The sequence below is a fragment of the Chiloscyllium plagiosum genome, unplaced genomic scaffold (genome assembly GCF_037043375.1).
Source record: "Chiloscyllium plagiosum isolate Xiang-an unplaced genomic scaffold, Cpla_swu_hap1 HiC_scaffold_11, whole genome shotgun sequence".
Taxonomy (NCBI): Eukaryota; Metazoa; Chordata; class Chondrichthyes; order Orectolobiformes; family Hemiscylliidae; genus Chiloscyllium; species Chiloscyllium plagiosum.
This window is the reverse complement of record NW_028270149.1, coordinates 74,023,084-74,050,809: the sequence shown is the minus strand read 5'-3', so window position 1 is coordinate 74,050,809 and position 27,726 is coordinate 74,023,084. Positions and strand designations below refer to the sequence as shown.

Here is a 27,726-nt window from a genome sequence, read left to right as displayed (position 1 = left end):
AGAAGTTGGGAGTTTATGTTGCGGTTGTACAGGATATTGGTTAGGTCACTGTTGGAATATTGCGTGCAATTCTGGTCTCCTTCCTATCAGAAAGATGTTGTGAAACTTGAAAGGGTTCAGAAAAGATTTTCTGGATGTTGCCAGGCTTGGAGGATTTGAGTTATAGAGAGAGGCTGAATAGGCTGGGGCTCTTTTCCCTGGAGCATCGGAGGCTGAGGAGGGACCTTATAGAGGTTTACAAAATCTTGAGGGGCATGGATAGGATAAATAGACAAAAGTCTTTTCCCTGGGGTTGGGGAGTCCAGAACTAGAGGGCATAGGTTTAGGGTGAGAGAGGAAAGATATAAAAGAAACCTGAGGGGAAATTTTTTCACACAGAGGGTGGTACGTGTATGGAATGAACTGCCAGAGGAAGTGGTGGAGGCTGGTACAATTGCAACATTTAAAAGGTATTTGGATGGGTTTATGAATAGGAAGAGTTTGGAGGGATATGGGCAGGGTGCTGGCAGGTGGGACTGGATTGGGTTGGGATATCTGGTCGGCATGGACAGGTTGGACCAAAGGGTGTGCTTCCGTGCTGTACATCTCTATGACTCTATAATACTTAGCATCCTGTTTCTGCAATTGTGGAAGGATATTTACTTCAACAAAGCAGTTAAATAAGGTCTCAGAAAACATAAATTATGGAATTCTGAAAGAACCCAGTTTCAAAGGCCCTTTGAGTCAGCAGGATATATATGATCATCTAAATAATGTTAGACAATTTGGTAGTCATCTTGTCTTTTTTTAAATGTTATCAGTACACAGGGGATTACAGTAGCATGACTATTAGGCTAACCTGTATGGAAATGCAGCAATGCTGCAGTACCTCTTTTGTTTTTCACTAAGTCATTTCAAGTTCATATAGCTGCCTTCATTTAATTAAGAAACATCACCACTGATCACCAGGTTGCATTCTTGTATTTTATTACACAGAAAAACCACTGTCATACTGGAATTGTAAATAACATAGGTTCAATATTTTCAAAAATCTCAAATAGGCTTTCTTAATTGATAACTTGCATTTCCAGAGCGATTTACATGCATATTCTTAGTCTATCAAGTTGCTGCTTGGGGTCTTCAATGATGTTGCTCATGTGGTGTAATCCTGGTCATTGGCTCATTAGCGTACTTAACTCCTTAAGCAGTAACACCACATGTACTGTCTGAAATGTGGAGATATTAATCATGTTAACCAAAATTCCGGTTTAAAATGGTATCTTGAAGCTGAAGAGGGAATTAACAAACTGAGATTCAGGGCAGGAGTTCCAGAGTGTGGGGCTTGGTCACTGCAATCAATGCCATGGTGAAGAGAGAAGGATTTGAAGGAGGTCATTGTCTAAGGAACACTACTTTCATGTAGGAGGTGAAGATGCCCTTCAGCATATTTCTGTCACTGTACAATGTCACAGCATATCTGCTCATAAATAGGTAAACAGGTTATATATATCCTTTGTCACTTGAGCAGATATTAGTGAAAATGGTGTATGAGCAAGCATCTGTCAAATTCACTCTTTGAAAAGATTTTTCACATTAATCCACTTGGAGCCAGCATATCTCCAAAGGAAAAAGCTTTCATTCACATGACAGCTTATGTTCATTTCTGTGTATAATCCTTGACTAGTTGACAATTGGGAGAAAGTGAGGACTGCAGATGCTGGAGATCAGAGCTGAAAATGTGTTGCTGGAAAAGCGAAGCAGGTCAGGCAGCATCCAAGGAGCAGGAGAATCGATGTTTCAGGCATGAGCCCTTCTTCAGGAAGTTGACAATTGGCAATCATTGGCTTTTGGTGAATCAGCTCAATGACCTCAGGTTTCCAAGGTTACTAACAACCTCCTTCTGTAAGGCTAGCACTTTGTAACAGGAAACAATTTGCTTCTAACACAAATATTTATTAGAAGAAACTCTTTTCCCAAATAATTGACTTCTAACCATGCAAACAGTCTTCTTCATGAATTTGACATTATTTATCATTGCTGACTTTTGCTCACTGAATACTATTCTTGATTTAGGACAATTAATTTAAAATTGTGCCATGGTCTCTGGCTAAAGACTAATCAAGATTCTTCAAATAATGCTCTGTCATGAGCTATTGGGAATTCTACAAATTTAACATGCCAGCTGGTTTTCTATTAAAGTGGGGAAGCAGAGCTTCAGTCATCTGCCAACACTGGGAGCCATAAAGGGCTTTTACAAAAAGAACAATTTGGATATATACTATGCCTTTAACTCATAACATATTTTAATGTGTTTCTCTGGTCATTAATTGGCAGAATTTGACACCAAGCCACATAAGAAAATAAGAAATCAAATGACCAAAACCTTGCTCAAAAAGTTAGGTTTTAAAGACTGTCTTAAAGAAGAAAAGAGAGGGAGAAAAGTAGATAGGACAAAGCTCACGTCTTAAAGCCACAGCATCTTCACAGTAAATCTAATATCGATATTATTGCATTCTCTCTTACTCTGTCCCCACCTAATAGCCTATTATTTTCTACTCCAGTGAAATCATTTTTCTCAATTATCTTTCACCTTGTTTTTTCTCACCAATATTACCTATTGTTTCCAACACTTCTGCCAAGTTAGTCTGAACATAACATTTGCACAAGTAAATTCTCCTGTAAGGACATTGATCCCAGTTACATTCTGTTTTCTACTATGTTCTGGTTGGTCATTGACCATAATTACTGGCTGTCACTCTCTTCCTCTAACATGACCAGGGAAGCAACACACCACCCTGGACTCATAACTGTGTACACTACTCCCCCTTTAAATGGGAAACTATTTAGAAATGAGGGAGATAGGGTTTTGCAAGAAAGCAGTAGGAAGTATATTGCTGTTGCTTTGGCCTTGCTCCCAGCTCGTTTGCAAATCTATCTTAATCAGCTCTCAACAACTCTTTTTACCAATCCAATTTGAATGCATGTTCCTGCAGTCGCTGGGTGTTGATTTAAGATTAGTGCAAAAATAATTCATCACAAGACTTGCTCAATACTCTGGTGTTGGTCAAATCTATGAATAAACATCCTTTATCATCCATGCCACAGCCCTTTTCTGTATTATTCTCACATAGTTGTTTTGGACTGAATAGCTTCCCAGTGAATTGTCTCAAAATGTCTGTGGTTTAACCAAACACCAAGAGTGTTTTAAAATAGAAATCCATATTTAAAAATGTATTTCTGACTTATGGCACAGCATGTTATTTAAATTAATAAAATTATTAACTTTATCAACTAAACAAATATTAGGCATTGAGTCATAACTTCACCTCCTGCCATTCCTTCCCCGTTGTTGTCCCACCCATGATCTGGTTTGCCATTGATAAAATGTAATGTCCTGCACAGCAGAGGACTTATACTGAAGCAGTAATAATGCTCTTATTTATTTGGAATTAAAGTTATTTTTCTCTTTCAAGCTGAGAATTGGTGTATTTTCATGTTGAAGGAATTGTTATCATGATGAAATGCATTTGGGAAGGGATGGCAGTAAGGAGCAATGTACAGCATTTTGGCTATGCTGCTATATGATGAGAGTATTTCCAATCAGAACAGAGCATTCTTTGACACAAAATAAACAAAATCTAAAATGATGTCAAACAAAAACCGGAAGAACTGTGAATGCTGTAAATCAAACACAAAAACAGAAATTGCAGAAAAAGCTCAGCAGGTCTGACACCATCTGTGAAGAGAAATCAGAGTTAACATTTCAGGTTGGGTGATCTTTCTTCAGAACACTTCTAAAATGGTGCCATTGTTCATAGTATACAAGTTCAAATCAAAAAGGAAACAATAGTATTCCATATTTGCTGTTTTGGGATGATGCCTCATCTTCCATCTCAAAGAAAATGTTAAAACTTACAACACTGTTTGAAAAAGTACCAGGGATTTCCCCCTGATGTTTTGGTCAATACTTACTCTTCAATCAACACCAATGAAACCACTTATCTGGTCTTTCTCTGCCGTATATGTGGGATCCTGATGCATAAATTGACTGTCACAGTTTCTAAATTAAAACAGTTTGGTTCAAGAATACATCACTGATTGTAAAGTGCTTTGGAATTACCTGAGTTTGTGAAAGGCATGACAGAAATAGAACATTTTCTTTGTTTTTAAAAAAAAGACTATGCATGCCTGAAGTTGATGTTCTAATAAATCTGCTGTCATCCATCATGATTGCTGTAACAATATTTAAGAAATCATGCCACAGTTCAGTTGGCAGTGCAGCCTTTTAAATATTTTTCAAACCTAATTTGGAATAGGGCAGTTAGTGCTCGAGATCTACAAATGACCCTTTGGGTGATTTTATCATGTTTGACAACATGTATTAAATGGAAAGCTGAGATGATCAATTTTAAAAGTGATACTCGTACGAGTTTCCTTTTTTCTGTACAACGTAGTGCACATTACTTTCCTCGTAATGCATTAGATTGAAAATTCTTCCTCAATTGTAGACATCTGCAGGGCCCAGAATTTTCCATGAGCTTATCCTGCTCCCTCACTGCAATAATTCCAAAGTGTGACAAAAGACCCATCTACCATCACAAACAGTGTTTTTGCCACTTTTCTAGTAAAACTATAATACTGGGTAAAAATCAGTCCAAAGAAAATTAATACCTCTGTTAGAATTTTTCTCCGCCATTCTAATTTTTGGCTTAAGTCCATCTTATATATTTATTCTTTCGTGGTATGTGATCGTCTCTGACTGGGCCAACATTTGTTGTACCTTCCTACGTGGCCTTGAAGGTGTCCTGTTTAGTATATGTAAATCTACTGTGCTATGATGAAAGGATTTCCAATACTTTCACCCAATCGTACTATCGAGTCAGGATGATGTGTGGTTTGGAGGTTTACTTGCAGATGATTGTGCTCAAATGCATCTGCTGCCCTTTTTTAAATAGTAGAGACGATTGTTTTGAAATTTGCAGTCAAAGAGCCTTGGAAAGTTGCAGCAACACTCTGCTACCCCTCTACACTGGTGCTAGAGGGAATGAATGTTTAAGGTGGTGAATGAAGTACAGTTCAGTGGACTGCTTTTGTCTTGAATGGTGCTAATGGCCGCACCGGCAAGGTAGGCAGGGTACAGGCTCCTGGGCCTGTGCGCTCCAGACTGATGCTTTCTTCTTTTTTCCCTTACCCTTTATATTTTTCTTTTTTCCCTTCCTTTTCTTCCTGTTGGTGGTGGCGGGAAAGATGACATTGAGGAGGAGGGCAGCCAGTGGGACTCTTAGCAGGACGGTGGCCCGGTCTGGCAGTGAAGTCAGGGATTTCAGGTTGTGGTAGGCTTGGAATGGGGACTCAAGGTGACAGCAATGTGGTAGGCTTAGAGTCGGGACTCCAGGCATCAATGAAGCGGCAGCTGCAGCACGCCAAGGACTCCTAGTTGTGGTAGGCCCAGAGTGGGGACTCCAAGCGTTGTCAGGTGGCAGCAGTGTGGTATGCCTAGAATGCAGACTCCAGGCATTAGCGAGGGAGCAGCAGCGGAGCCAGAGATTCCTGCTCGCAGTAGGCCGGAGCAGTGACTCCTGATTATAGATGACTCTGGTTGTGGTAGGCCCGGAGTTGGGTGTCCTGGTTATTGGCGAGGGTATGGCAGCTCCTGGTTGTGGTAGTCCCAGAGCTGGGAGCTTCTGGATATGGAACGAATGTGGGTCTAGCCTGGCACTGGGTCCTGTCGGCAAGGTGGACCCAGCGATGAAGAGGTATTGCATAAAGTGTGGTGACTCTGACATTGGTGGGTTCGTTGCAAGTGGCTTTGGTCAGCCAGCTCAGGACTCATGACAGGTGCATCGGAACCCTCTTTCAGCTATATCTTTTTATTCTTAAACTATTCAAAATGGTGCTGGATTGTGGTGACAGTTGAAGCATTTCACTCTATTTTACTGAGTGGTTCACTGTAGAGTACAAATGATAATAAATCATAATTCATTCTTCATTAGTGTTGGAGAAGCACTCATCCAGGTCAGTGGCAAGTATTTCATCACACTCTTGACTTGAGCCTACTGAATATGTTTTGTGGAGTCAGGAAGTGAGTTACATGTTGCAGAATTACCAGCCTCTGACTTGCTCTTTGTTGCAATGATATATGGGTGGGGAATGGAATTAGATTCTGCTCAATGGTAGCCCCAAGGACGTTAATGCTTAGGGATTCATCAATGGTAATGTTATTGAATGTGCTCAGTGTTGAGAAGCCTTATCATTGCACTTCAAGAGTTAATCATTGCATGTAAAAAGCTTGGAGGTGTTTCTCAGTGGTGTGCTACTTTTTTATATCTATACGTGGGATGTCAGCATCACTGGCTGGTCCAGTATTTATTGTCCATCTTTATTTTTCCTTGACAAAGTGATGGTGAGCCACCTTCTTGAACTGGTTTCAGTAGATCAACAATGTTATTAGGGATGAAGGGAGTTCCAGGATTTTGATCCAGCGACACTAAAGAAACATCAATATATTTCCAAACCAGGATGGTGAGTGGACTGGAATGGAACTTGCAAATGCTGGTGTTCTCATGTATCTGCTGCTCCTTCTAAGTGTTGTGGTCATGGTATTGTCAAACCTCTTGTGTGTTATTGGGGCCACATCCAGTCAGGAAATGGAGAGTATTCCATCACATTTCTGACATATACCTGATAGATGGCTGACTGGCTTTTACGAGTCAGGAGCTGAGTTACTCGCTGCAGGATTCCTAAAGACCACACAACAGTACAGCACAGGATCAGGACCTTTGGCCCACCAAGCCTGCACTGATATATGATACCTTTCTGCTTTTGCCTCATCACAGTCCATTTCCCTCAATTCCATTTCTATTTATGTATCTGTTAAGATGGGATTTAAATGTTGTTATTGTATGTGCTTCTATCACTTCCTGTGGCAGCATACTCCAGGCACTTAATGCCCTCTGCATAAAAAACCTGCCTCTCACATTTAGTCCCTGACCTACTGATGTAGCCACAGTACATATATTGCTGATCCAGCTCAAATTCTGGTCAATGGATCATGTTCTCCAGACGTTGATTGTGGGTATTCAGTGGTGGTAATGCAATTGAATGTCAAGGAGTGATTGTTAGATTTTGTCTTGGCACTTGGCAATTTCCTGGCACTTATAATGGCATGAAAGTTACTGCAGTAAGCTTACAAGGAATACTGCCAAGTTTTAGGACATAATCAGATTGGCCAGGTTTTTCAGATATATCAATGCTATGCCATATAATAGATGCACTGCCCCCAATGCCAATGCCTCACTCGTAGTTTGAAACACAGTTCCTCATGGTTGTTGCCAAGTACATTTGGCAGGAAATGGCAAATATGATTGGTGGCTGCACTATGTTCACCTGGTATGCTGCCTTTCAAGTAGTGCAATTGAGAGCACTACATTCTGTAATTGGTGTATTTCCAGTAAAATACAATGATATGGTTAGTCAGACATTTCCATCAAGACTACTGCCCAAGGTTACTCTGGATAACAGCAGCAGCCACATCTGCTAATAATCTGCCAGAAGAGTTGTATAGTAAAACAATTACAATGGTGCCCAGCTATTTGCAAGGGCAAAACCCTGGTAAAGTGTCAGGATTGTACTTCTAGCCTTTGCAGAGTTGTGAGAGGCAGAACATCCCATCTTGGATGACCTCAGTTTTACAGAAGGTGGAATGTTGGAGGTGTGCTCAAATAATCAAGTATTGAAGTAACAAAGGAACAGAGGGTCTCAACAGAAGAATAAGCAAAGTAAGTTGAGGTTAAGTGATGTTAAGAAGTTGGACACAAGCAGTCTCAAATCATATGACACTGAAGTTGCAAACAGTCTGCATCAACCTGAGACAACTATCAGAGAGAATGAAATCAGGTTCACTTAGGCAGAGTTTGAAGCAGAAGCCATTGATAATGTCTGCTGTTTTCCAAATTTTTAATTGGAAGAAGTTCCTGTTTGTCCATTACTTGAAGTAAGAAAGATAAACTGACAACGTACAAAGTCAGAGGGGCTGAGAGGCATAGAACAGAACATCATCTGTGTATGCAGGAATGATAACATTTTCAGATGGCATGTAGATGAGAAATAGGAGGGAAGTCACAGGATGAAAGTTGATTTGCTCCTGCTCCAATTTGATGGGTTCTGAGAAACAATAAGTCCACATTGGGCTGGTGATTCTTCAAAGATCAGGTGGATGAATTGCTTAGATGTTTCTGTGTTCTCCAATGTCCCGTCCTCACCTCTTCCCTAATTGGATAACAGATTTAGGAGTCATGTTCATTCTTCCAGTCATGCTCAATGTCAATACAAAGTCTAATTAGGCCAGTAATGTCCGTGAGCAGCCAACATGAGCAGAAATCTTGCAATCAGCAAAAGGAACTTTAGCTTCTGCTACACCACTTCCTCTAAACATTTATAACTTTAAACAACAGTGGAAAGTACCACTTACAGAACTGCAGAAGCAGTCAACTAGCAACAACCTGTAAGTCATTAATAGTCCCTTTAGATGGTGATCTTTCCTGCTGCAGAACTGCTTGTGAGGCACGAAGATTCAAAATGACAATGCTTGTGTCAAATCAATGTTGCGTACAGACTAACATCAAAATCTACCAGCTATCCATACTTCGAAGCAGCATTATTGCCCTCACTAATATGGAGTCTGGTGTGATACTTAACAAATGTGCATGTATGCAGTAAACGCTACATCGGTCCCAAATGTCATTGTGGGATTCAAAATACAGGTGCTATCAAGCCCAGTTTTGCATCCAAGGAGTTTGATTTGAGATATTATCTAGACCATAAATTTGGCTCAAGCTTAAATCTTTACCACTCAAAAAAAAATTGGTTTAATTGCCTGAATGTCTGAACAACAAACTCACTTTGAACAAATACAGACACTGTGGAAATGAATTCCCACAAATATTCTGCTGCTAGATCACTGTAACTTTAACAGAAATATGGCAGAAATCTACTCCCTCTTGATTTTACTATCCAAATACCCTCCTGGCTTATTTCCTGCTTCACAAACTTAAGCTCAAAGTCTCAATTGCTCAGTCTAAAATGCACAAGTAGTGTACACCTATGTTTATTTTTAACTTTAACATTTTCATCTTTGTTTTTAGTTGCTTCAAGTTTTCACTTCCTGGCTGTCTCTACAATTTCTTCCCCATGTCTACACTTCTCCTATTCTAATCTCTTAAGCATTCTTAAATCTCTAGACTTCGTTGTGTCTTTGTTCTATCTTTAGCTGCCTGGATGCTAAAGTTTTGGAATTCCCTCCTTAAACCTCTCCACCCTTCTTTCATCCTATAAGTCCCTTCTGAAACCCACCCAAATCACCAAATTTTCTCCATGTCCCAACAGCTCCTTCCATGGTTTGGTGTCAATTGGCTGATTATGCCCATGCGAGGTGTATGACACCCTACTGGGTTTTAATTTCTGTGACATTAAGCCATGATAATTAGTGAGAGGATTAAAATAAAGAAAAGGAACATTGCCTCCAATGTGCTAGATGGGCCTTCAGCCAATTGAGAAAACAAATAAGACCAAGATCTCACACCTGGAACTAAGGTTGTAGTTTACTAGGCAGTGGTTTCAGCGTTCCTACACTTTGGATACTTATACAACAGAGATCTTAAAAGACTAGAGAAATATCACGAGTGGTACTTCCACAACACCTTTCAAATCTGGTGTTAAAAAGGCAGCCGAACAACATTCCTCTCTTAAGTCAGTTTTTTTCCAGCTTCAAGATGCTAATCCCTCAAATCCAGCTCAACTGACCAGAACAAGTTCATAAACCATATGCCAGACCCTTGAAGTGGCTGTTCCACCTGGAACTCCACTATGACAGAAGATTCCCAGGAGGAATGGAAAAACACTTCATGAATGTCCTCAAAACACCCTAAAGAAGTCAACATCCTTGTCAACTCATACAGGTGGCTTGTGACCACTCACAATAAAAAATGTAAATTAAAGAAGACATCAAACACATCAAGAGATGTCACAAGGAACAAACTGTGGCAAAGAGTCAGGTTAGAGAACGCACACAAAGCTCCCAGCTATTCTACAAATCCAACCAACTGCCTCCTGCACTCCATGTGGCAGAGTCTGCAGATCATACTTTAGACTTAGCCACCTTTGAACCCATCAAACATGTTATCCTCAAATCTGACAGACTGCCTGGGAAGATATGTACACATATTTCAATAACATAAAGGGATAGAAGAGCATGAGACAGCTGGAGAGACAGTAGGTGGAAGTGTGAGGGACATAAGCAGGAGAGGAATGGAACTGATCATTACATGTGACCCTATAATCATACCCAGTTCAAAGCAGTATGAATACCCAGTTCAAAGCAATGCTAAACTGAAATATCAGCCTCATTAAGAAAATGACATAAATCAAAATAGCTTCAAAAGAGGTATGTGAAAGTGAGGGCCTACTGTGCTTTGCATTAATACTTGTGCTCCAAAATGGTGCACAACTAACAATTGGGTGAAAGAAACATCTCATCAATCCCAAGTTTCAATAATCTTTGATCTGAAAATCCAAATGATTAGATTGGTTGCTGAAAAAGCTCTCACTTCAGCTTTTTTTTCAAAAAAAATGCTGACAAATTAGCAGACTGTAACTTCATAAATTTGGTCTGCAGGAAATGTGAATTTTAAAAAAACTGAGTACCAGAAATACAATGAATTGCGCTAAAGGGTTGATTGTGAAATACTAGTATCTCTAGTTTCGCAGAGAGGTCTACTTCCATAATGTTACGTCTGGAAAAACAAGGTGTTATAACGTGTGATTGTCTGAAATATCTGCTGAACACCAAAACTGACTACACCCTGTTAGATTTTGAATCACAGCATAGGATAATGCCTAGCATTATGATTTAGCTTCATAAGCAACAATTTTACGAATGAACACTCCCTCAGCAGAAGACAGCTTATCCAGAAGGCAAGTTACGACAAAAAAAGATAAAACAGACCAGCTTTAGCTATGCTTATTGTTTGTCTAAATAAGCCCATTTTGAGACACAGCGAGATTTGATAAAGGGTTTTATGATCGGAGACATCACGTGTATAAATTGCAGGTGGGGGGGGGGGGAGAGCAGACTGTCAACATCAGGGATGTGTTTTGCGTGGGATTTATAATTAAATAGGGTGGGATCGACTTTCCCATCACACAAGGGTGTGTTTGTTTTTTTAAGAGAGTGACACCACATGAAAACAGATGACGTGTTTCTCGCTCACCCCAAGAGTATCTGCGACTCCGACGGTCAAAGATCATTAGCATTTCCTTCCCTCGACGACCGTTTTAAACAATGTTAAGACTGTGACCTTTCACCTTTTGGTTCGGGGGGAATCGGTGAGGGGGAGTCAGCGAGTCAGCGAGTCTGCGCGACCTACGTCAGAGCGTGCGTTTCGGAGCGCGAGAGGGGCTCTGAGTCTGCGCGGCGGCTCCCGGGAGTCAGTGAGTCTGCGCAGCGGCTCGGGTTTTGGAGCGTCCGTTAGAGTGAGTGCGTCACAGCGGCCCAGACTTGGAGCCACTGCGGTCACAGTTCGCTCGCTCGCTCGCCCGACCGACCGCCTGCAGATATGGTCAAGATTGGCTTCAACTCACCCGTCGCACAGAAGGATGGCAAAGGGGCTCTCCTGGTGCCCGAGCCGGTAAGCACCGGCTGGCGAAGCGCGGGGAGGGGAGGGGAGGGTGACGGAAAGAGGCTCCCCGGGATGCGGTGCATCCGCCGGCTCCGAGCCGAGCTGAGCTTCCAACCCTGTGGCGTGAAGCTGCTTCAGGCCGGTTATTTCTCCCCGGTTTGTTTTCCCTGGCGTAGAGAATTGCTGAGGGAGGTATTAGTCGAGTGTACTGCTGTTCCTTTCCTGATGATTTGTCGCTGGGCTTCCGTCCTGTCCTCCAGCAGCTCGTGTGTGTGTGTGTGTCTGTCTGTGATGGAGATTCATGGTTGTAACTAACTGCCCACGAATTTATTCAACTCCCTCTCCCCAGAATGGGAAGGACAGCTTCCGTTGGGGTGGGGGGTTCCTCTGCTGCCCAGTGCCAGTGGTGTTCACCGTCTATCTGCCGAGTTCCCAGCCGCTTTTCAATGTTAACAACTACTCTGTAAACGTTGAGATTTTCTTACCCAAAACAATCAAACCCATAGCCATACAATCTCTGGGTGATCAGAGCAGTTACAACCCAGCGATTGAAAGTCAGTAAGATTAATTTTGTGCTATCTTAGGCCAGTATTCCTGGATAGGTGCAATAGAACGCTTTGAAGAATGTTTTCTGATGGCGTCCCTACTGGAGTGTATAAGAATCTTTCTTTAAAATATTATTTGTTTTGTTATTTGCATTAACTGCTACTTTTAAAACTACAGCAAATAAAATTAGGTGCCAACCAAATGTTTCTAGACTAAGACCTAAGGGCAACTTTTTCACTCCGAGGCTGGTGATATGGGCTGCTGGAGGAAGTGGTGGAGGCTGGTATGATTGCACCATTTAAAAAGCATCAGGATGGGTATATGAGTAGGAAGGGTTTGGAGGGATATGGGCTGGGTGGAACGAGATTGGGTTGGGATATCTGGTCAGCATGGACAAGTTGGACTGAAGGATCTGTTTCGGTGCTGTACATCTCTATGGCTCTGAAGGCAAGATACTGTGGATTCTGGAGATCTGAAATAAAACAATGCTGGCAAGGTACAGTTGGTCTGGAAACATTTGTGGAGCAAATATTAATTAATATTTCAAGTCCAACATAACTGCTCTTGGGGTCAATTTCAGCAAAGACTCATTTGAATTGCAACACTAACTCTGGTAATCCCTGTGGAGAGGGAAACTGATCTGCTGAGTTTCTCCACACTTAATTCTAGAAGTATTTACAATAAAAACTTTGTTCACTTTATTTCCAATAAAGTAATTTGCTCTCAAAAGTGATTGTAAGAAAACCTCTACTGGCCCTCAAATTAATTACATAAATCTTTGGCTTTAGACATTTCAAGAATTTCTAACAAAAGATGTCACCACTTTGAAATATGTTATTATGTTAATGCATCTGTGGAACTCTTGTCAGTGCTCCTGTTGAAATGTATGTTCTACTTTCAATAGTTTACATCATATAATCTTACTCCAGCTTTAAATTTAATGCGAAGCATGTTTTATTATAAATATCCTAGAAATGTGAATGCTTATCTAAATAACTACTTTTTAATGAACAGGACCAGCTTTGACACCCACATACTAGAATTAGTCTTATTAATTATAGCCCAATTAATTAATGCAGTAAGACATCAACAGCTTTCTTATAAAGCTGATGTGTACTTTCTTAATTATTGTTCGAGTTAGCTACTGTTGACAAGTCACAATGTTAGTGTATTTTGATTGAATTTTATTTTCTAAAAACATTGTGAAATTTGCATGAATACTCAATTGTATAATGCAGGTATAATTATATTAAGAGCACACTGGTGAAAATAATTGTTGAATGTGACTTATTTTCCATATTGTTTTGTCACACTCATTTTGATGGAGAAACTCCACGCAACCTATTTATTGTTTTAATGCCTCAAGATAAATAACATTTAGTTTTTTGAGATGTATGTCTAGCTAGAATAATGATGTGGAGGTGCTGGTGTTGGACTGGGGTGGACAAAGTTAAAAATCACAAGACCAGGTTATAGTCCAACAAGTTTATTTGGAAGCAAGAGCTTTTGGAATGGTGCTCCTTCATCAAGTAGAATTGGTCAATATTGAATAAAGTTCTGTATCTTTTCCTTCTTCACTTCTAGACTGAATTTTATTATTTCTCAAAGGAAGATTAGCCCACAGTGTAAATTAATTAAATTGGGTAGTAAGGGAATTGGTTCAATAATAGAATTAATTCCAGTGGGGTGTAATTATGATGGAAATTCTGATAAGATGCCTAAAATGCATGTTATCACTCTTGGTTTTCCAAATAACCTATGTACACAAATTGTTTCAAGAGATGAAGTAATTTTAGCAGGACTCTGAAACTATACGCAGCTTCCTGTTTTTCTAATTACCCTGCACTAAAAATGAGCACGTGATGCAATGTTACAGTTTTTTGATTTGATGAGCAAAATCTATTCTTGTAGCATTTTTTTTTCTTCCTAGTATAGGAATAGTCATTAGCTAGAACAAATGTTATCAATATACAAATATACGCATTAGGAGCAGAAGTAGAGTATTTGTCGCCTTGAACCTGTTCTGACATTTATGACAGATCTTATCTTTGTTTGACTTCCATGTTCCAATACACTCCCATAACCTAAAATTTTTGTTAGGCAAGGGAATTAATCTACCACCAAATTCAAAATGTTCAAAGATTTTACCTTCTAAGGCATGAAGTTCAAAAGTTGCACAGCCCTCAAATTTCAGCTTTTCTAAACCAACAACACCCGAAATTTTAAAACTGCGCCCCCAAGTTATGTACTATTCATAAGAAGATACATCATTTCCATGTTCACCTTGTTAAGACTGTTCAGAATTTTATATTTCAGTCAAGCCACATACTTTTTTTATTAAAACTCCAGTGAATATAAGCCCAGTATATCCAATCTTTCTTCATAAAATAGCTTACTGGTTACCTAGCTTGTAAATCTCCTAAAATGTTTCCAATGCATTTGACCCTTCCTTAAATGATGAATTGCCCCTAAGTTTTGAGGAGTGAGCTCTTCAATACTGTATATAATTGAAGCATAATATTTTTCATTTTATGTTCAGTTCCTCTCTACTAAAGATCTGAAAGTTACTTTAATTGCTTGATGTACCTGCATATTAACCTGTGACGAATGCATAGAACACTGTGTACAGTTCTGAAACCCACAGTAGAGAAGGGATGTCATTGCCTTGTAGAGGATGCAGAAGAGATTTACTGACATATTGGCTGGGCTGAAGAGAGGTCGTTAAAGTAAGGGTCCTTTACCATAGAGCAGAGGAGACTGAGGGGGAGCATGATTGAGATGTATAAAATTTATATGGGCGAATAGATAAGATAGACAGGAAGGATCAATGACCAGAGGATGTAGATTTTCGGTTAAGATTTAGCGGGGATATGAGGAAAAGCTTTTAACCCAGAGTGTGGTGGAAATCTGGAATTCACTGCCTGTAAGGATGGTAAAGGCTAAAACCCTCTAACATTTAAGAATATTTAGGTATGCACTTGAGATGCTGAGGCAAACAAGGCTTATGACCAAATGTTGGAAAATGGGATTAGAATAGTTTGATTTGTATTTGACCAGTATGCACTCAGGCCAATTGGCATTTTTCTATGCTTCAGGCCCCTAATCTGATACCAAGATCTCTATGAACTTCAGAATTCTGCAGTCATTCTGTAATTAGATAATCTGCTTTCTTATTCTACCTGTCAATGAGAATAATTTCACAATGATACACTCAGATCTGTCAGATTTTTGCTTGAATGCTCTCCTCTCTATCTGTCTGCATCCTTGTTATGTCCACTTTGTATTATTGGATTAGATTACCTACAGTTAGGCCATTTGGCCCAATAAGTCCACATTGACCCCGCCCCATTCCCCTACCCTATATTTACCCCTGACTCGTGCACCTAACACTATGGACAATTTAACATGGCCAATTCGCCGAACCTGCACATCTTGTGGTAGGAAAACGAAGCACCGGAGGAAACCCACGCAGACATGGGAAGAATGTGCAACTCCACACAGATAGTCGCCAGACGCGGGAATCGAACTCTGGTCCCTGACGCTGTGAGGCAGCACTGCTAACCACTGAGCCACCGTGCCACCCCGTACATAAATATATTCCTACCTATCTTTGTGTCAACAAACTTAGCTTCAGTCTCTTCATCTAGGCCATTGATATCAATTGTAAAAAGTTTAGGTCCTAGCACAAACCTCTGAGAGATCCCACTCGTCATATTCTGCCAGTCAGAAAAAGACCTGCTTATGTATGCTGTTTACTGCCAACCAGGTAACCACCCAACCATGCCAGCTTTTACCCCTTCATAATGTGCGTATACTATTTGCTATCCTTTTATGTGACACCTTGTCAAATGCTGTCTAAAAATCCAAGTATGTGTGTACGGTCTCCTCTTAACCACAACACATATTACTTATTTCAAGAGCTCCACTAATCTGGAGAAATGTGATTTTCCTTTCACAAATCTATGCTTGACTCTTGCTGAGTTTTGAATTTTTGTGAATGCCCAGCTATTACTTTCTTAGTGATCAGCATTAACCTAAAAAATGTTTGCTCTCTCAAAAGGTTCCTTTCATAACACACTTGAGTTCAAAGAAATGGGATGATGAAAGCTCGAGTAGAATAGTTTCTTCCAATATTGACTGACATTAACTTGCATTTATTTTAGATATTTAGATGTTGGCACCACGCTAAAGCTGCTATTTGTTGCTCATCCTTAATTGTTCTTGAGGTAGTGGTGAGCCCCTTGGTTGAGTCGCTACAGTTCAATTGGTACATCCACTGTGCTTTTAAGAAGGGCATTCCAGCATATCAGTTTTTAGTTAGCATTAAGTTAAAATAATAAATTCATGATAACTGGGCACAATATTTTGGGGTGATCGAATTTTGTGAATGTTCATCTGCTAATAAATACCTACTAGTGGTGAATTCTGATCTTGAGATATTGTCATTTTTATTGTAGCAGCTGTGGATGAAACCAGTATACAGCATTTTAACAGCTATGTTGCAGAGTAATAATGTCAGAAGCAATTGTGAGCAGCATAATGTTTAGAAAGAGTTGGGAAATAAGATAGTATGGTTAATGCAGATTAAAAATTTCCACCCAACAAATCTGTTCATTATTTTTCAATGCACTTGTGTTAATCTTACTAAGTTAATCTTCTGTATGTCGTAACCAATTTAATATATAGATTTTAGTTTAGATCACCAATGTTAGCACTTTGGATTGAATTTCCTTGCAAGGTCAGCAAATCTTGGAAGGATAAAGCATTTAGATATGTAATAAACTTGCAAAAGTTGATTTAATCTAAGTCTGGAATTAATTCTGACATGCTTCTAACTGTCTGGAACTTTTCATTAGTGAATCAGTTTTCTGATTTGGGTATTAACTGCTGTAAATTGTGCATAAACTTGTATATTTACTAAAAAGCAAGCTTAAACATAAACTTTGGTACTGTGCTAAATTCTTAATGATGACTGTTAAGTATAGATTGTTATACCTCATTGGTGTAGCATGTTGGAAATCAAATCTGGTCTTTTTGAGTCGACACCAAGGTTAAATATTCTTTAAAAGTATGCAGAATTCTCCAATTTACCTGTCATTCACTCCCAAGTTGAGATAAGGCACAGATTGGGTTTCTGTACTTAACAATTTATATTCATTGCAAATAAGTAGATCCAACTAGGTAAACAATTATAAATGAACCTAATACCCTTGTAAAATCTCAAAACTACGGACACAAAAAATAGGTGCTGTATGCAAAGGGCAAGACTGGGTAGATATTTCAATTGTCTCTATCCACAGCATTAGCCAAGATGATATGCTGATCAGAAAGTTTCATTTGTTTGCAGGAGGCAGGGTGAATGGGTCCACTTATAAAAGTCTATGACTTATCAATTAAAAGTCATAGCTTACAGCAATTGGAAAGAGGCAATAAACTCATTACCCTAAGGCTTACGAATCTTTTAATGGCAATAAAAAAATAGCTTCTGCCTTTGCAGAAATCCTACTGCTTCTCTTTAGCATTCACACATCAAAGCTGTTCAGCTGCCTGGGAGTTCGTCCCTCAGTTTCTGGGAGGTAGAAAGCCTTTGTTATTGATAACTGGTCACAATTCCACAGGCCAGTCAGCTATTTGTTGTGTGCCAAAGTTCCATTAACCTTTGACTCCAGCTCATCTACAAACCAGGCTTCCTTGTCTACATTAACAAGCATCTGCATAAATGGTACTTATAGTGTGTCAGTTATTTGCTTTTAGACAGTGCAGCAATTCTTCAACAATCTTTGAGTTTTCTGATCCACAATCAAAATACAGAAAAATAAAAGGTGCAGTCTTTATATAATGTCTCGATTCATTAATTTGTGGATTTCAGTAGCAGATCTTTGGCCTTTTTAGCATGGATGCAATTTATTGTATCGATTCTTGAATTAATCTAATTTGACAAGACAAAGTATCCTTCATTCTACACTCAGAATTTAAATGTTGTATTTTAATGTCAGTGTTTTGGAAACTATGTTAACTTGACCTGAAAATATGTTTTCTCTCTCATTCCTCTCGCTCACTCTCACTCTTAAAATATTTGAATAATTCCTGGGAAGAAGGCAGTTTTGTTTTTGACTCATTACCTGAATAGTTTTCTTTATAAAGATCTGAAAATGCAAAGCTATCTTGAACTTACAAATTAATGTGAATTGTGTAACTAATGCTTTTCTCCTTGTCAACCTCATCTCTTGCCTGAGGCATGATGACCCTCAAGTTAAACCACCACTATTTGCCCCTCTCTCATGAAAGAGCAGCCCTATGGTCTGGTAAGATTATAGCAACTTTACCTTTCAAATAACAATGCACAAAAGTATGATGTTCTTAAAAGCATTTGTGTCCTCCTGGTGATAACACAACTTTGTTGTCAAATTAGAATTGTTAGTTGCTAAAATTGTGAAATTAGTGAAGTAAATGTATTTCTGTCTGGATGTTTCAGGTTTTGCAGTATACTCTTGTTCAGATATTTTATATTTAGTGTTTGATGTAGATAGGTCTGAACAGCAGTTTGATTAGAAATGCTGTTACACACTGAACCTGGGCCACCTGGCTCCAAGCCATGAATGTTATCTGTACCAAAAGGGCCCTCAAATGTTTCACATCAACAGAATTGGAAGGAATGTTTTCTTTCCTGATGTCAACTCATTCAGGGAAGCTGTTGTACATGTCTGGAGCAAGTGTAATTGAACCCAAGACTCCCTGATTCTGGGAGGGAAACTATCACTGGACCATGTATATATACATGGTTTGTGTTTATTCATCTATTTTTCTGATCAGCCTGTTCAGAGATGTTATTACACACCTCTAGAGCAGGTGGGACTTGAACCTGGGCCTCCCTGTTCTGGGGTACAGACATTACCACTGCACCACAAAACAGTTTCCCTCTTTGTCTTTCTCTGCCCCCCCCCCCCCCAAAATAGTCCTTATGTGCTCATTTACCCCAGGCCAAGAGACCCAGGTTCAAGTCTCACCAGCTTCAGAAGTGTGTATTAACATTTCTGAATGGATTAATTAGGCACAATGTTAATTTTTACAAAAATGCTCTTGTTCAAAGTGAAGTGCTTAATTTTGAAAACTGGTGGTGTCAGTACTTGAGCCAAGATTAACATGGTTAGATTCCTTTATTTCACTCTAGTTTCAAAATATCTCCCCATGGTGAAGTACAATGATATTTTCCATCTTGTTTGTGTTATTCTGAAATAAATTGATAATTTACTGCCGAGAAAGTTCAAGTATTCTATTCTGGGTTCATCTGTGCCAAGTTTGATTGTCCACATTATCTCAATTCAGATCATGTTGCAATGAGAGAATGGGACTCTTTCCTTTGACCTAAGTTGGATTTTAATGGAAATGGAAGATCAGTTTATAATCTGCAATATCCAGTTATATTTCCAATTGCTATTCAAAGCTTTTCTTAAATACTGTGATCTAAGCAGTGTGTTGGAGAAATAAATTCCGCTTAGTACAGCATACGGTTTTGCTTAAAGAGAGACTTAACTTGTGTTGAAACATTCAGAGAATATTCACTGCGTAAGTTCATCTGGTGAAGGAATTATCATATGAAGAAAGGTTGGGCTTATCATTATTGGGACAGAAGGTTGAGGGATGATTTACAGGATAAATGCAAAGAAAATGTTTCCCCTGAAGGGAGGAATCAGGCAACAGTTTCACAATGAGGAGTCGCCCAATCAAGACAGAGAGATTAGCAGAAATTCCTTCCTCAAGGTTGTTAATGTTGGGAAATGTCTTTCCTAGTGATCAGTGTAGTGTGCATATTCATGGCTGAGTTAGATGGATTTTTGATGAATAAGGGAGCTGAGGGTCAGACAGCAAAGTAGATTTAAGACCACAATCAAATCAACCATAATAGGGAATGGCAAAGTCAGCTTTGGGACTGAACAGCATACTGCTATAGCTTATTTTTGTTTTTGTTAGAAATGACATCTTCCAATTAAAAAACAGAATTCTGTAGATGCTTGAAAATTTCCACACATTAGATCTGTGTAAAGATTGAAATACATTTTGCATTTCCGGTCTGAATGGCTCAGCTGGCTGGTTAATGATGCAGTGATGCCAGCAGCATGGGTTCAATTCCCACACCAGCAACGGTTACAGTGAAAGTCCTACCTTCTAAACCTTGCCCCTTGCCTAAGGCATTGCGACACTAAGTCGAATTCATCACCAGTTATGTCTCTCAGAGCAGTCCTGTGGTCCTCTGGGATCATAGTGTCTTTATTTCTACCTTTTACCTTCCACCTCTGGTTTACCACATTCACTCAAAAGATTCTGGTACTCTAGAAACTGTCCTCAAAGATATTTCCCTGGATGATTTGTCATCTCCTTCTACTTGAAACTGTTTCCACTTATTGAGTTGAAGACTTATAAAAAGGTTACATAAAAATGTAACAGTGCAAATAAAGATTGATGTAGGTGGTCGAATGTTTTGTGGACTGGGTCTTCAGAATTCAAAGTACCTTTTAGAATATTCACTAGGAGCAGGAGTAAGTCTCTCAAGCATGTTCTGCCATTTAATAAGATTATGGTCAAACTGCATTAATTACTGTTCAATTTTGATATCAGAGTGTCCCTTGATTCCATTAGTGTCCAGGAATCTGTCATGTGTTGTCTTTAATGTGCTCCATAACTGAACATTCATAGCCCTCTCAAGCACTCAATCACTTCTCATAGGATAATTATTCCATTCTATAAATCAGGTTACAAGGAAGATTTACTGTGTTAAGGAAAAGAGAAAAACTGCACACAGTACGACAAGTGTGGGCTCACCAAAACTGTATGTAATTGCAGAAGATTTTGCTCCTCTTAGACTCTAACTGAAGCATAATGTATCATTTGCCTGTGTAGTCGCTGTACCTCCACATTAATCTTTTGCATATACGAGTATTACATACTCTCTGAACACCACTCTAGATTCTGAATCCCTTTGTTTTAAACAAAAACATTGTTTCACTTACAAAAGAAGTGAATAATTTCAAGGGCTTTTTTTTTGTACCTTGTATTCTCTGTTAACCTTGGTTTGAGTTTTTTTTACTTTGGGGCTAAGATGATCTGAGTGGCTTGTTAGAGTTTGCACGTTTGTAGTCGGGCTACACTACTAAAACCTTTTAATTGTTTTCTATCTGGACTATGTCTGATATCCTTTTAGATTGTTACTATTAAGGTTTAAGGTTATCTTTTTAATGTTTCTTATCTGCAGATGTATATTGTTGTATCTGGGCACTTGGAAACTTCTAAAAATCAACAAAACCCATGTTTAATATTTCAATTGGGAAGTGTACTCCTTTCTCTCTGTCTTATGGTCTTATTCCTATTGCAAGAAAGTTCTTGTAGTACTGTTAAATGGTGTATTTGCGTTATTTCAAGTCTAGATGTGCAAACTGTTGTAAACTTTGAAAAGTTCGGTATGATCTACCAGTTTAGCTGAATTATAAGTTGAGTTTAGTGCTTAACCTGCAACTGGTAATTGCACACAAGTTCAGTAAAAGTTCTGCAGTAGTTTTGTTTATAAAACTTGTCTGTGCAGAATTTTGTCTCAAATTGGTGTATATAACACGTGTGTTAACTACAAATAGTTTTCTACTTTAATTAGTATATGCCTTTTAAATAGAATTCCTGTCAGTGTCTGTGCTGTGGAAGAATACCACATCCTTGCTCTTGATAGAGGAAGCAGGTGTAGCCTATAGTTAAAACAGACTGCATAAGCAAAAACAATAGTTAATTTTTAAAAATCTGTTTTACTCCTGATCAGACAAAGACTCTTTTAGATTACTCAGCACAGCACAAGATCTGCAGCAATGTTATTTGTACATTTAAAATTCTTTTATTTTTGAACTATTTTGAAATATGGTACCCTCTCTCACTAGTATCCTCACATACGGATGAGGAAGGACACCACTTCGACTGGGACAATACATCCATCCTAGGACTAGCCAAACTAAGACATGCACGAGAATTCCTAGAAGCATGGCATTCCAACCAGAACTCTTATCAACAAACACATCGAGTTAAACACCATCTACCACCCCCTGAGAAAAGGAACAGGAAGTGACTTCACCACAGGAAATAACATCACCAAAGGAAATGACATCAACCCAAAGAAACCCAAACATATAAATAGAAAGCAGGAAGTTTCGGCATTGCTTTGCATAAAGTCCACTGAAGATGTTACCTAGTAAGGTGATGAAACGTCTGGAAATGAACCTTTCAGCTCAGCCTGAGCTACAAATCTCCTCAAAAATCACTATGATCAGATTATGATTGTAAAAAAGAAGTATCCAGGAATAAATATTGGACAACATAATGGGGACAAATTCCTATTGCTGCTCAGAGCTAGTGCTATTGTGCTTTGGAGTTGTTTATAGGTTAACCAGGCAATAATGGTACGTTGGACATGGTATAATTTAGAGATGCATGGACAATGCAGCAATAATAGACTACTACAGTTACATATTGGTAAATTTAACTACCACTAATGTTGTCAAAGGTGAATTCTTGAAGTGTGCACAAGATGCGTTTCTAGAATAGTAAGTGTAATAGAGGATCACACCATTTTGAATCTTGTATTATTGTGATGAGAAAGAGTTTATTAATAACATTGCTGCAAAGCAGGCATTGGGAAATAGTAGTCAAAGTAGGATTATATGATGTTTGATATTTTCAGTATGAACAATATGATCTTGAGTCAGAACAAAGGGAACTGTTTGTATGTTGGACTGGAACAATACCGTATATGAAAAGGCATGTGGTTGATAGAAGAATCATATACATGAGCTATATACTCTTTTTAAGAGACAAATACTTAAAGGGAAGGGTGAGTTAACTGTGTCTAACAAAATAAGTTTGAATTTTCTCCAAGTATGACCAAAAGTAGTAAGCCTGACAATTGGGAGCAATTTAGAACCCAGCAAAGGAACAAGAAGAAATTGATGACCAAAGTGAAACAAGAGTATGAATGCAAGACAGTAAGGAACATAAAGGCTGACTCTAGTTTATTTAGGTATATGTAAAATATGTAAAATGTCTCATTATAGGAGAAGTTATAGTGAAGAACATGGAAAAAGCAAGAAAAACTGATCACTGCTGTTGTGATACCTGGCCCTTTCCAGATGCCCAGTGTTCTGTCTGCTGGCTAACCTTATTTCTGTCGTTTGTTCATCCAGCACAATTTCATAGTTATCTGCTTGCTTTTTCTGCCTGGAAACTAACCTAGGCTATTTGGACCAGATGGTATTTTTTTTAAACCGTACTTTTGTGTAGCAATTGTTAATTGTTAACAGAGTTCATATATGAGTATGACTTACTGCTAATGTAGTTTCTATCTATTTTCTTGGAAATGGTTTCTGAGGTGATGTTAAAGTAAACTGTCTGGTTGTGAGTAGAAGTACCTTGCATTTGAAGTTGCTTCCAACTTTGCTACTTGATGTTTAATAAACTGCGAAGTGCCTATATTAGGCAGTGTTTAATTTTAAACATTGCTGAGTATTTGGATTATAGATTAAAACAATCTTAATTTGTCTTTTTTTTTTAGGAACTGCTTGATTCCAGAATTATTTTAACTTGATCAAACCAGGTTCTGTTGTAGCAAGTGGAATCTTATTTGTGGTGTAAAAACTTAGTATTTATTATTCCACTTACAAATATTTTTGTAATGTATTACAAACTGTAATGTATTACAGTTAGTTAATTTTAAGTAACACTTTATCTTTTTGTACATGTAGGATCCAGAAGCTGCTGCAGTGTCTGGAGGAGAAAATTCCACTGGAAGATGTTTATTTACCCTTCTTGGATTGGCTTTCATACTATCTGGATTGATCATTGGAGGAGCTTGCCTGTATCGATTCATTGTGCCAAAGGTAATTTATAGAGTCATAGAGATGTACAATATGGAAACAGACCCTTCGGTCCAAATTATCCATGTCGACCAGATATCATAAATTAATCTAGTCCTTTTACCAGCATTTGGCCCATATCCCTCTCAATCCTTCCTTTTTCATAGACCCATCCAGATGCCTTTTCAAATAGTGTAACTATACCAGCCTCTGTCAGTTCATTCTGTTCATGTACCAACCTCAGAAAAAGTTGGTATCTTTCCCCTCTTAAACTTACGCCTTCTAGTTTTAGACTCTTCTACCCTGGAGAAAAGACCTTGACTAGTCACTCTATCCACGCACGTCATGATTTTATAAACCTCTCTACAGCCACCCCTCGGCCTCCGATGCTCCAGGGAAAATAGCCCAAGCTTGTTCCCTATACCTCAAATCCTCCAACCCTGGCAACTTGTAAATCTTTTATTGAACCCTTTCAAGTTTAGCCACCTCTTTTCCCCCTCCCTCCCTCCTATTTGTATGATATTTCATCTTACATAATAACAAATTCTTGAGACTTCAAAGTTTCTATTCTTAATCACCTGATGGAAGTTTATAGTAATTCCCTTCCTTCAATGTAGGGTTTTTTGAGCATACGAAAACTGTTTGCAATGAACAGAGGAATCCTGATTATCTGAACGGGCACTGTTCCTTTGGATAATTGATAATATTCGGTTAACTGGTTTAATGCCTTTCCTCTGGGGCTCAGAGTTTTCTATTAGGTCTGCTCCCTGTTCAGGAGACTAGACAGCAACACATCCCGCACAAGGTCCCGCTACTGCCCACAAACCCATCCAACACTGCCCCCAACCAACACCGCACCCCTGACAGGCCCCCCAACTCTGTCCAACACCGCCCCCTGTCCGCCCACACCCCCCTCTCCGGGGCAGCCGGACTAGACACCCAACTACAGGACTGCTGCTACTGCCTTTTGGGGAGTGAGTCTCTAGCACACATTTTACAGCAATGTTTTGATAGGTTCGACCTTTGCCCTGTACAAGACTGTTGGAGAGATTATCTGGGGAAGGGGGGACTTCGAACTCAAGGAAAAGGGTGGGAAGAGAGAGACGGGGCAGGAGGTCAGTCATTTAGAGACGGTGCCTGTGCTTTCATCAGTCCAGGAATATTCTCGGCAGCACTTTTAATCATTGTAAACAAAAGATAACGATCAGTGTTAAAAACACGTCTTTGATGTAATGTTCCTGTCGGGACCTCGAGATCTCCTTCCAATAATCTGAGTTCAGATAATTGATATTCAGATAATTGAGGTTCCTCTGTATTCCCCTCATTTTCAGGTGGGCTGCAATTTGTTTTGCTCTGTGCCACTAGGTGGAGCATCATGTGCACTTGTACATAATCACATTTATTGTGCAAAGATCAGTAAACGGTTGACTAACCAACAGCTAGTCGAAACTGCCAGTCGAAAACAACTTTATTCTGAAGTTGGCAGGGTTAATTCCAAATTATTGTGACAATTTACTTTGTGTTGTAAACAAATAGTTAAGCTTTAAGTACTTGGACAAGGAAAATAACCTCATTATACTTAATAGTATAGCTGCCAAAGTTGATTTAGAATCAGTAGGTTTCAGTGGGCCCATTGCACACCTACTATGCAAGTTAAAACATGTTGTTGCTTGTCCAAGTTTTGATATTTTAAGTGTAGAACTAGCTTCACCAGTACAGTGTTAGTGTCTTGGATTCATCCCACTTCAGGTACAGATTGTTTGTAGCTAAGCAAATACTTCAGAAGTTGGTATTCTTTGGTAGAAAAATTCGCCACCGCATTTCTCAAATTGCTTGCAGGTGCATAGAGATGGCTGTAGGTTGTCAAGTTGAATGGCAGCTTGCATTCACATTAGGAACAGAAACTTGTTTCTGGTGTGTTGATCTTAATGAAATGCTTCTGGTGGATCCTCCTCTGGTGTATAAATCTTGTCAAAATCTGATTTAAGTAATCTAATGAAGAATCTTCAGTACGAATTTCATTGATTACTTGTATTTTTTAAAAATGTGAAAATTGGTTCGTTTGAAATTCTGAAGTATGGACTTTTATTGAAAATTAGTTTTAAATGACATTAAGTCACATGTCTTGATTGGACTTACTTCCAAGATGTCATGTGTCTAAATCATTGCTATTTGGCGTTGCTTTAAGTTGATGTGCAACCAGTCTGCTGAGAGAGCTTAATCTTGCTCCTGTTTTGTAAAATCTTCTAAGTCCAGTATAAGAGCTGAAAATTTGTACTGTAATTCTTCAGAAAAAAGTCTGGAAGACTTTGTCTTGCCATATGATTGAATTGCTTCTGAAAGTATACAAGTGACCACCAGTTAGATGTTGTGACACTTGACCATGTGCGTCAGGCTGCCAGACTGAAAGCCATCTGGAACATTTCGTATTTTATCCCTTTTTTTAATTCTTCACAAACTAAGAACTATTTTGGATCTTTTTTCTACAGTCAATCTCTGCAGCAAAGTTTTTTTTTTATTTTTCTTTAACTGATATCCATTTAATTATAAATAAAAACTATTTTTAGTAAATGAATCTGGTTGATAGATTTTTAGCCAGAAACAGACTAGCAAATGCAGTTATAACCAACTCCCAGGTTAAGTTTCCCAAATTTTTAACCTCAAATTGTACCGTGGAGGTACATAATTCTTTGAAGTTTGCATTGCATATGGATAAGATAGTTAAGAAGGCGTTTAGCATGCTTACCTTCATTGCTCAGACCTTTCAATATAGGTGTTGGAACGTTATGTTGAAGTTGTACAGGATGTTGTTGCGGCCTCTTCTGAAGTGCTGTGTCCAGTTCTGGTCACCCTGTTATAGGAATGATATTAAGCTGTAGTGGTTCAGAAGACATTTATCAGGATATTGCTGAAAATGGAGGTTTTGACTTATAAGGATAGGCTGGGACTTCTTTCACTGGAGCATTGGAGGTTTATAAAATAATGAGGGGTATAAGGTGAATGGCATATGTCCTCCCCCTAGGTTGTGGGATTTCAAGGCTGGGGGCATATTTTTAAGGTGAATGGAGAAAGATTTAAAGACATGAGGCAATTTTGTTTTGTGTAGTTCGTGTGTGGGATAAACGTCCAGAGGAAGTGATGGATGCAGCTATAGTTACAATTTTTAAAAGATGTTTAGATTGGTACATGAATAAGGAATGTTCAGAGGGATATGAACCAAGTCAGGCAGGTGTGACTAGTTTAGTTTGGGATTATGGCCAGCGTGAACTGGTTAGATCAAAAGGTCTGTTTCTGTGCTTTATGATCCAATAATGCTGAATGAAGGACTGGCTCTGCTTATTCTGCTTTGATTTGAAACAGGCTTTTTATTCCTTGTGCTTGATTAGTCTTGAAAGGGGAATCACTAACATTTCTTTTGCCCAGGCTGCTATCTTTGCTCCTACCATGCTGTCACACTCTCAGAAAATGCAATTTGCAGTGCATTTTTGGCTTTGAAATCCATCAATTTGAACCTTGCTGGACATCCATTATGTGTGACATTCCAGGGTTTACCTTGGTGTTGAAGATAATCTACAGAAGCCTTCGAGGCAGTCACTGAATTGCATTGTTCAGTATTTACATTGTCATTTTTAGTTGACCTTTTT

At 38.9% G+C, this 27,726-nt stretch overlaps 1 protein-coding gene across 1 annotated transcript in view; it reads left to right on the top strand.

The window, feature by feature from the left end:
• Nucleotides 1-11,492: 11,492 nt before the first annotated feature.
• LOC122557117 (integral membrane protein 2A-like) overlaps nucleotides 11,493-27,726 on the top strand; it is a 29,112-nt gene continuing 12,878 nt past the window's right edge. The window contains exons 1-2 of the mRNA XM_043704443.2: nucleotides 11,493-11,663; nucleotides 23,972-24,106. Of these exons, the coding sequence (XP_043560378.1) occupies nucleotides 11,592-11,663; nucleotides 23,972-24,106 (207 nt within the window). The 5' untranslated portion in view covers nucleotides 11,493-11,591. The remainder of the gene's footprint in view (nucleotides 11,664-23,971; nucleotides 24,107-27,726) is intronic.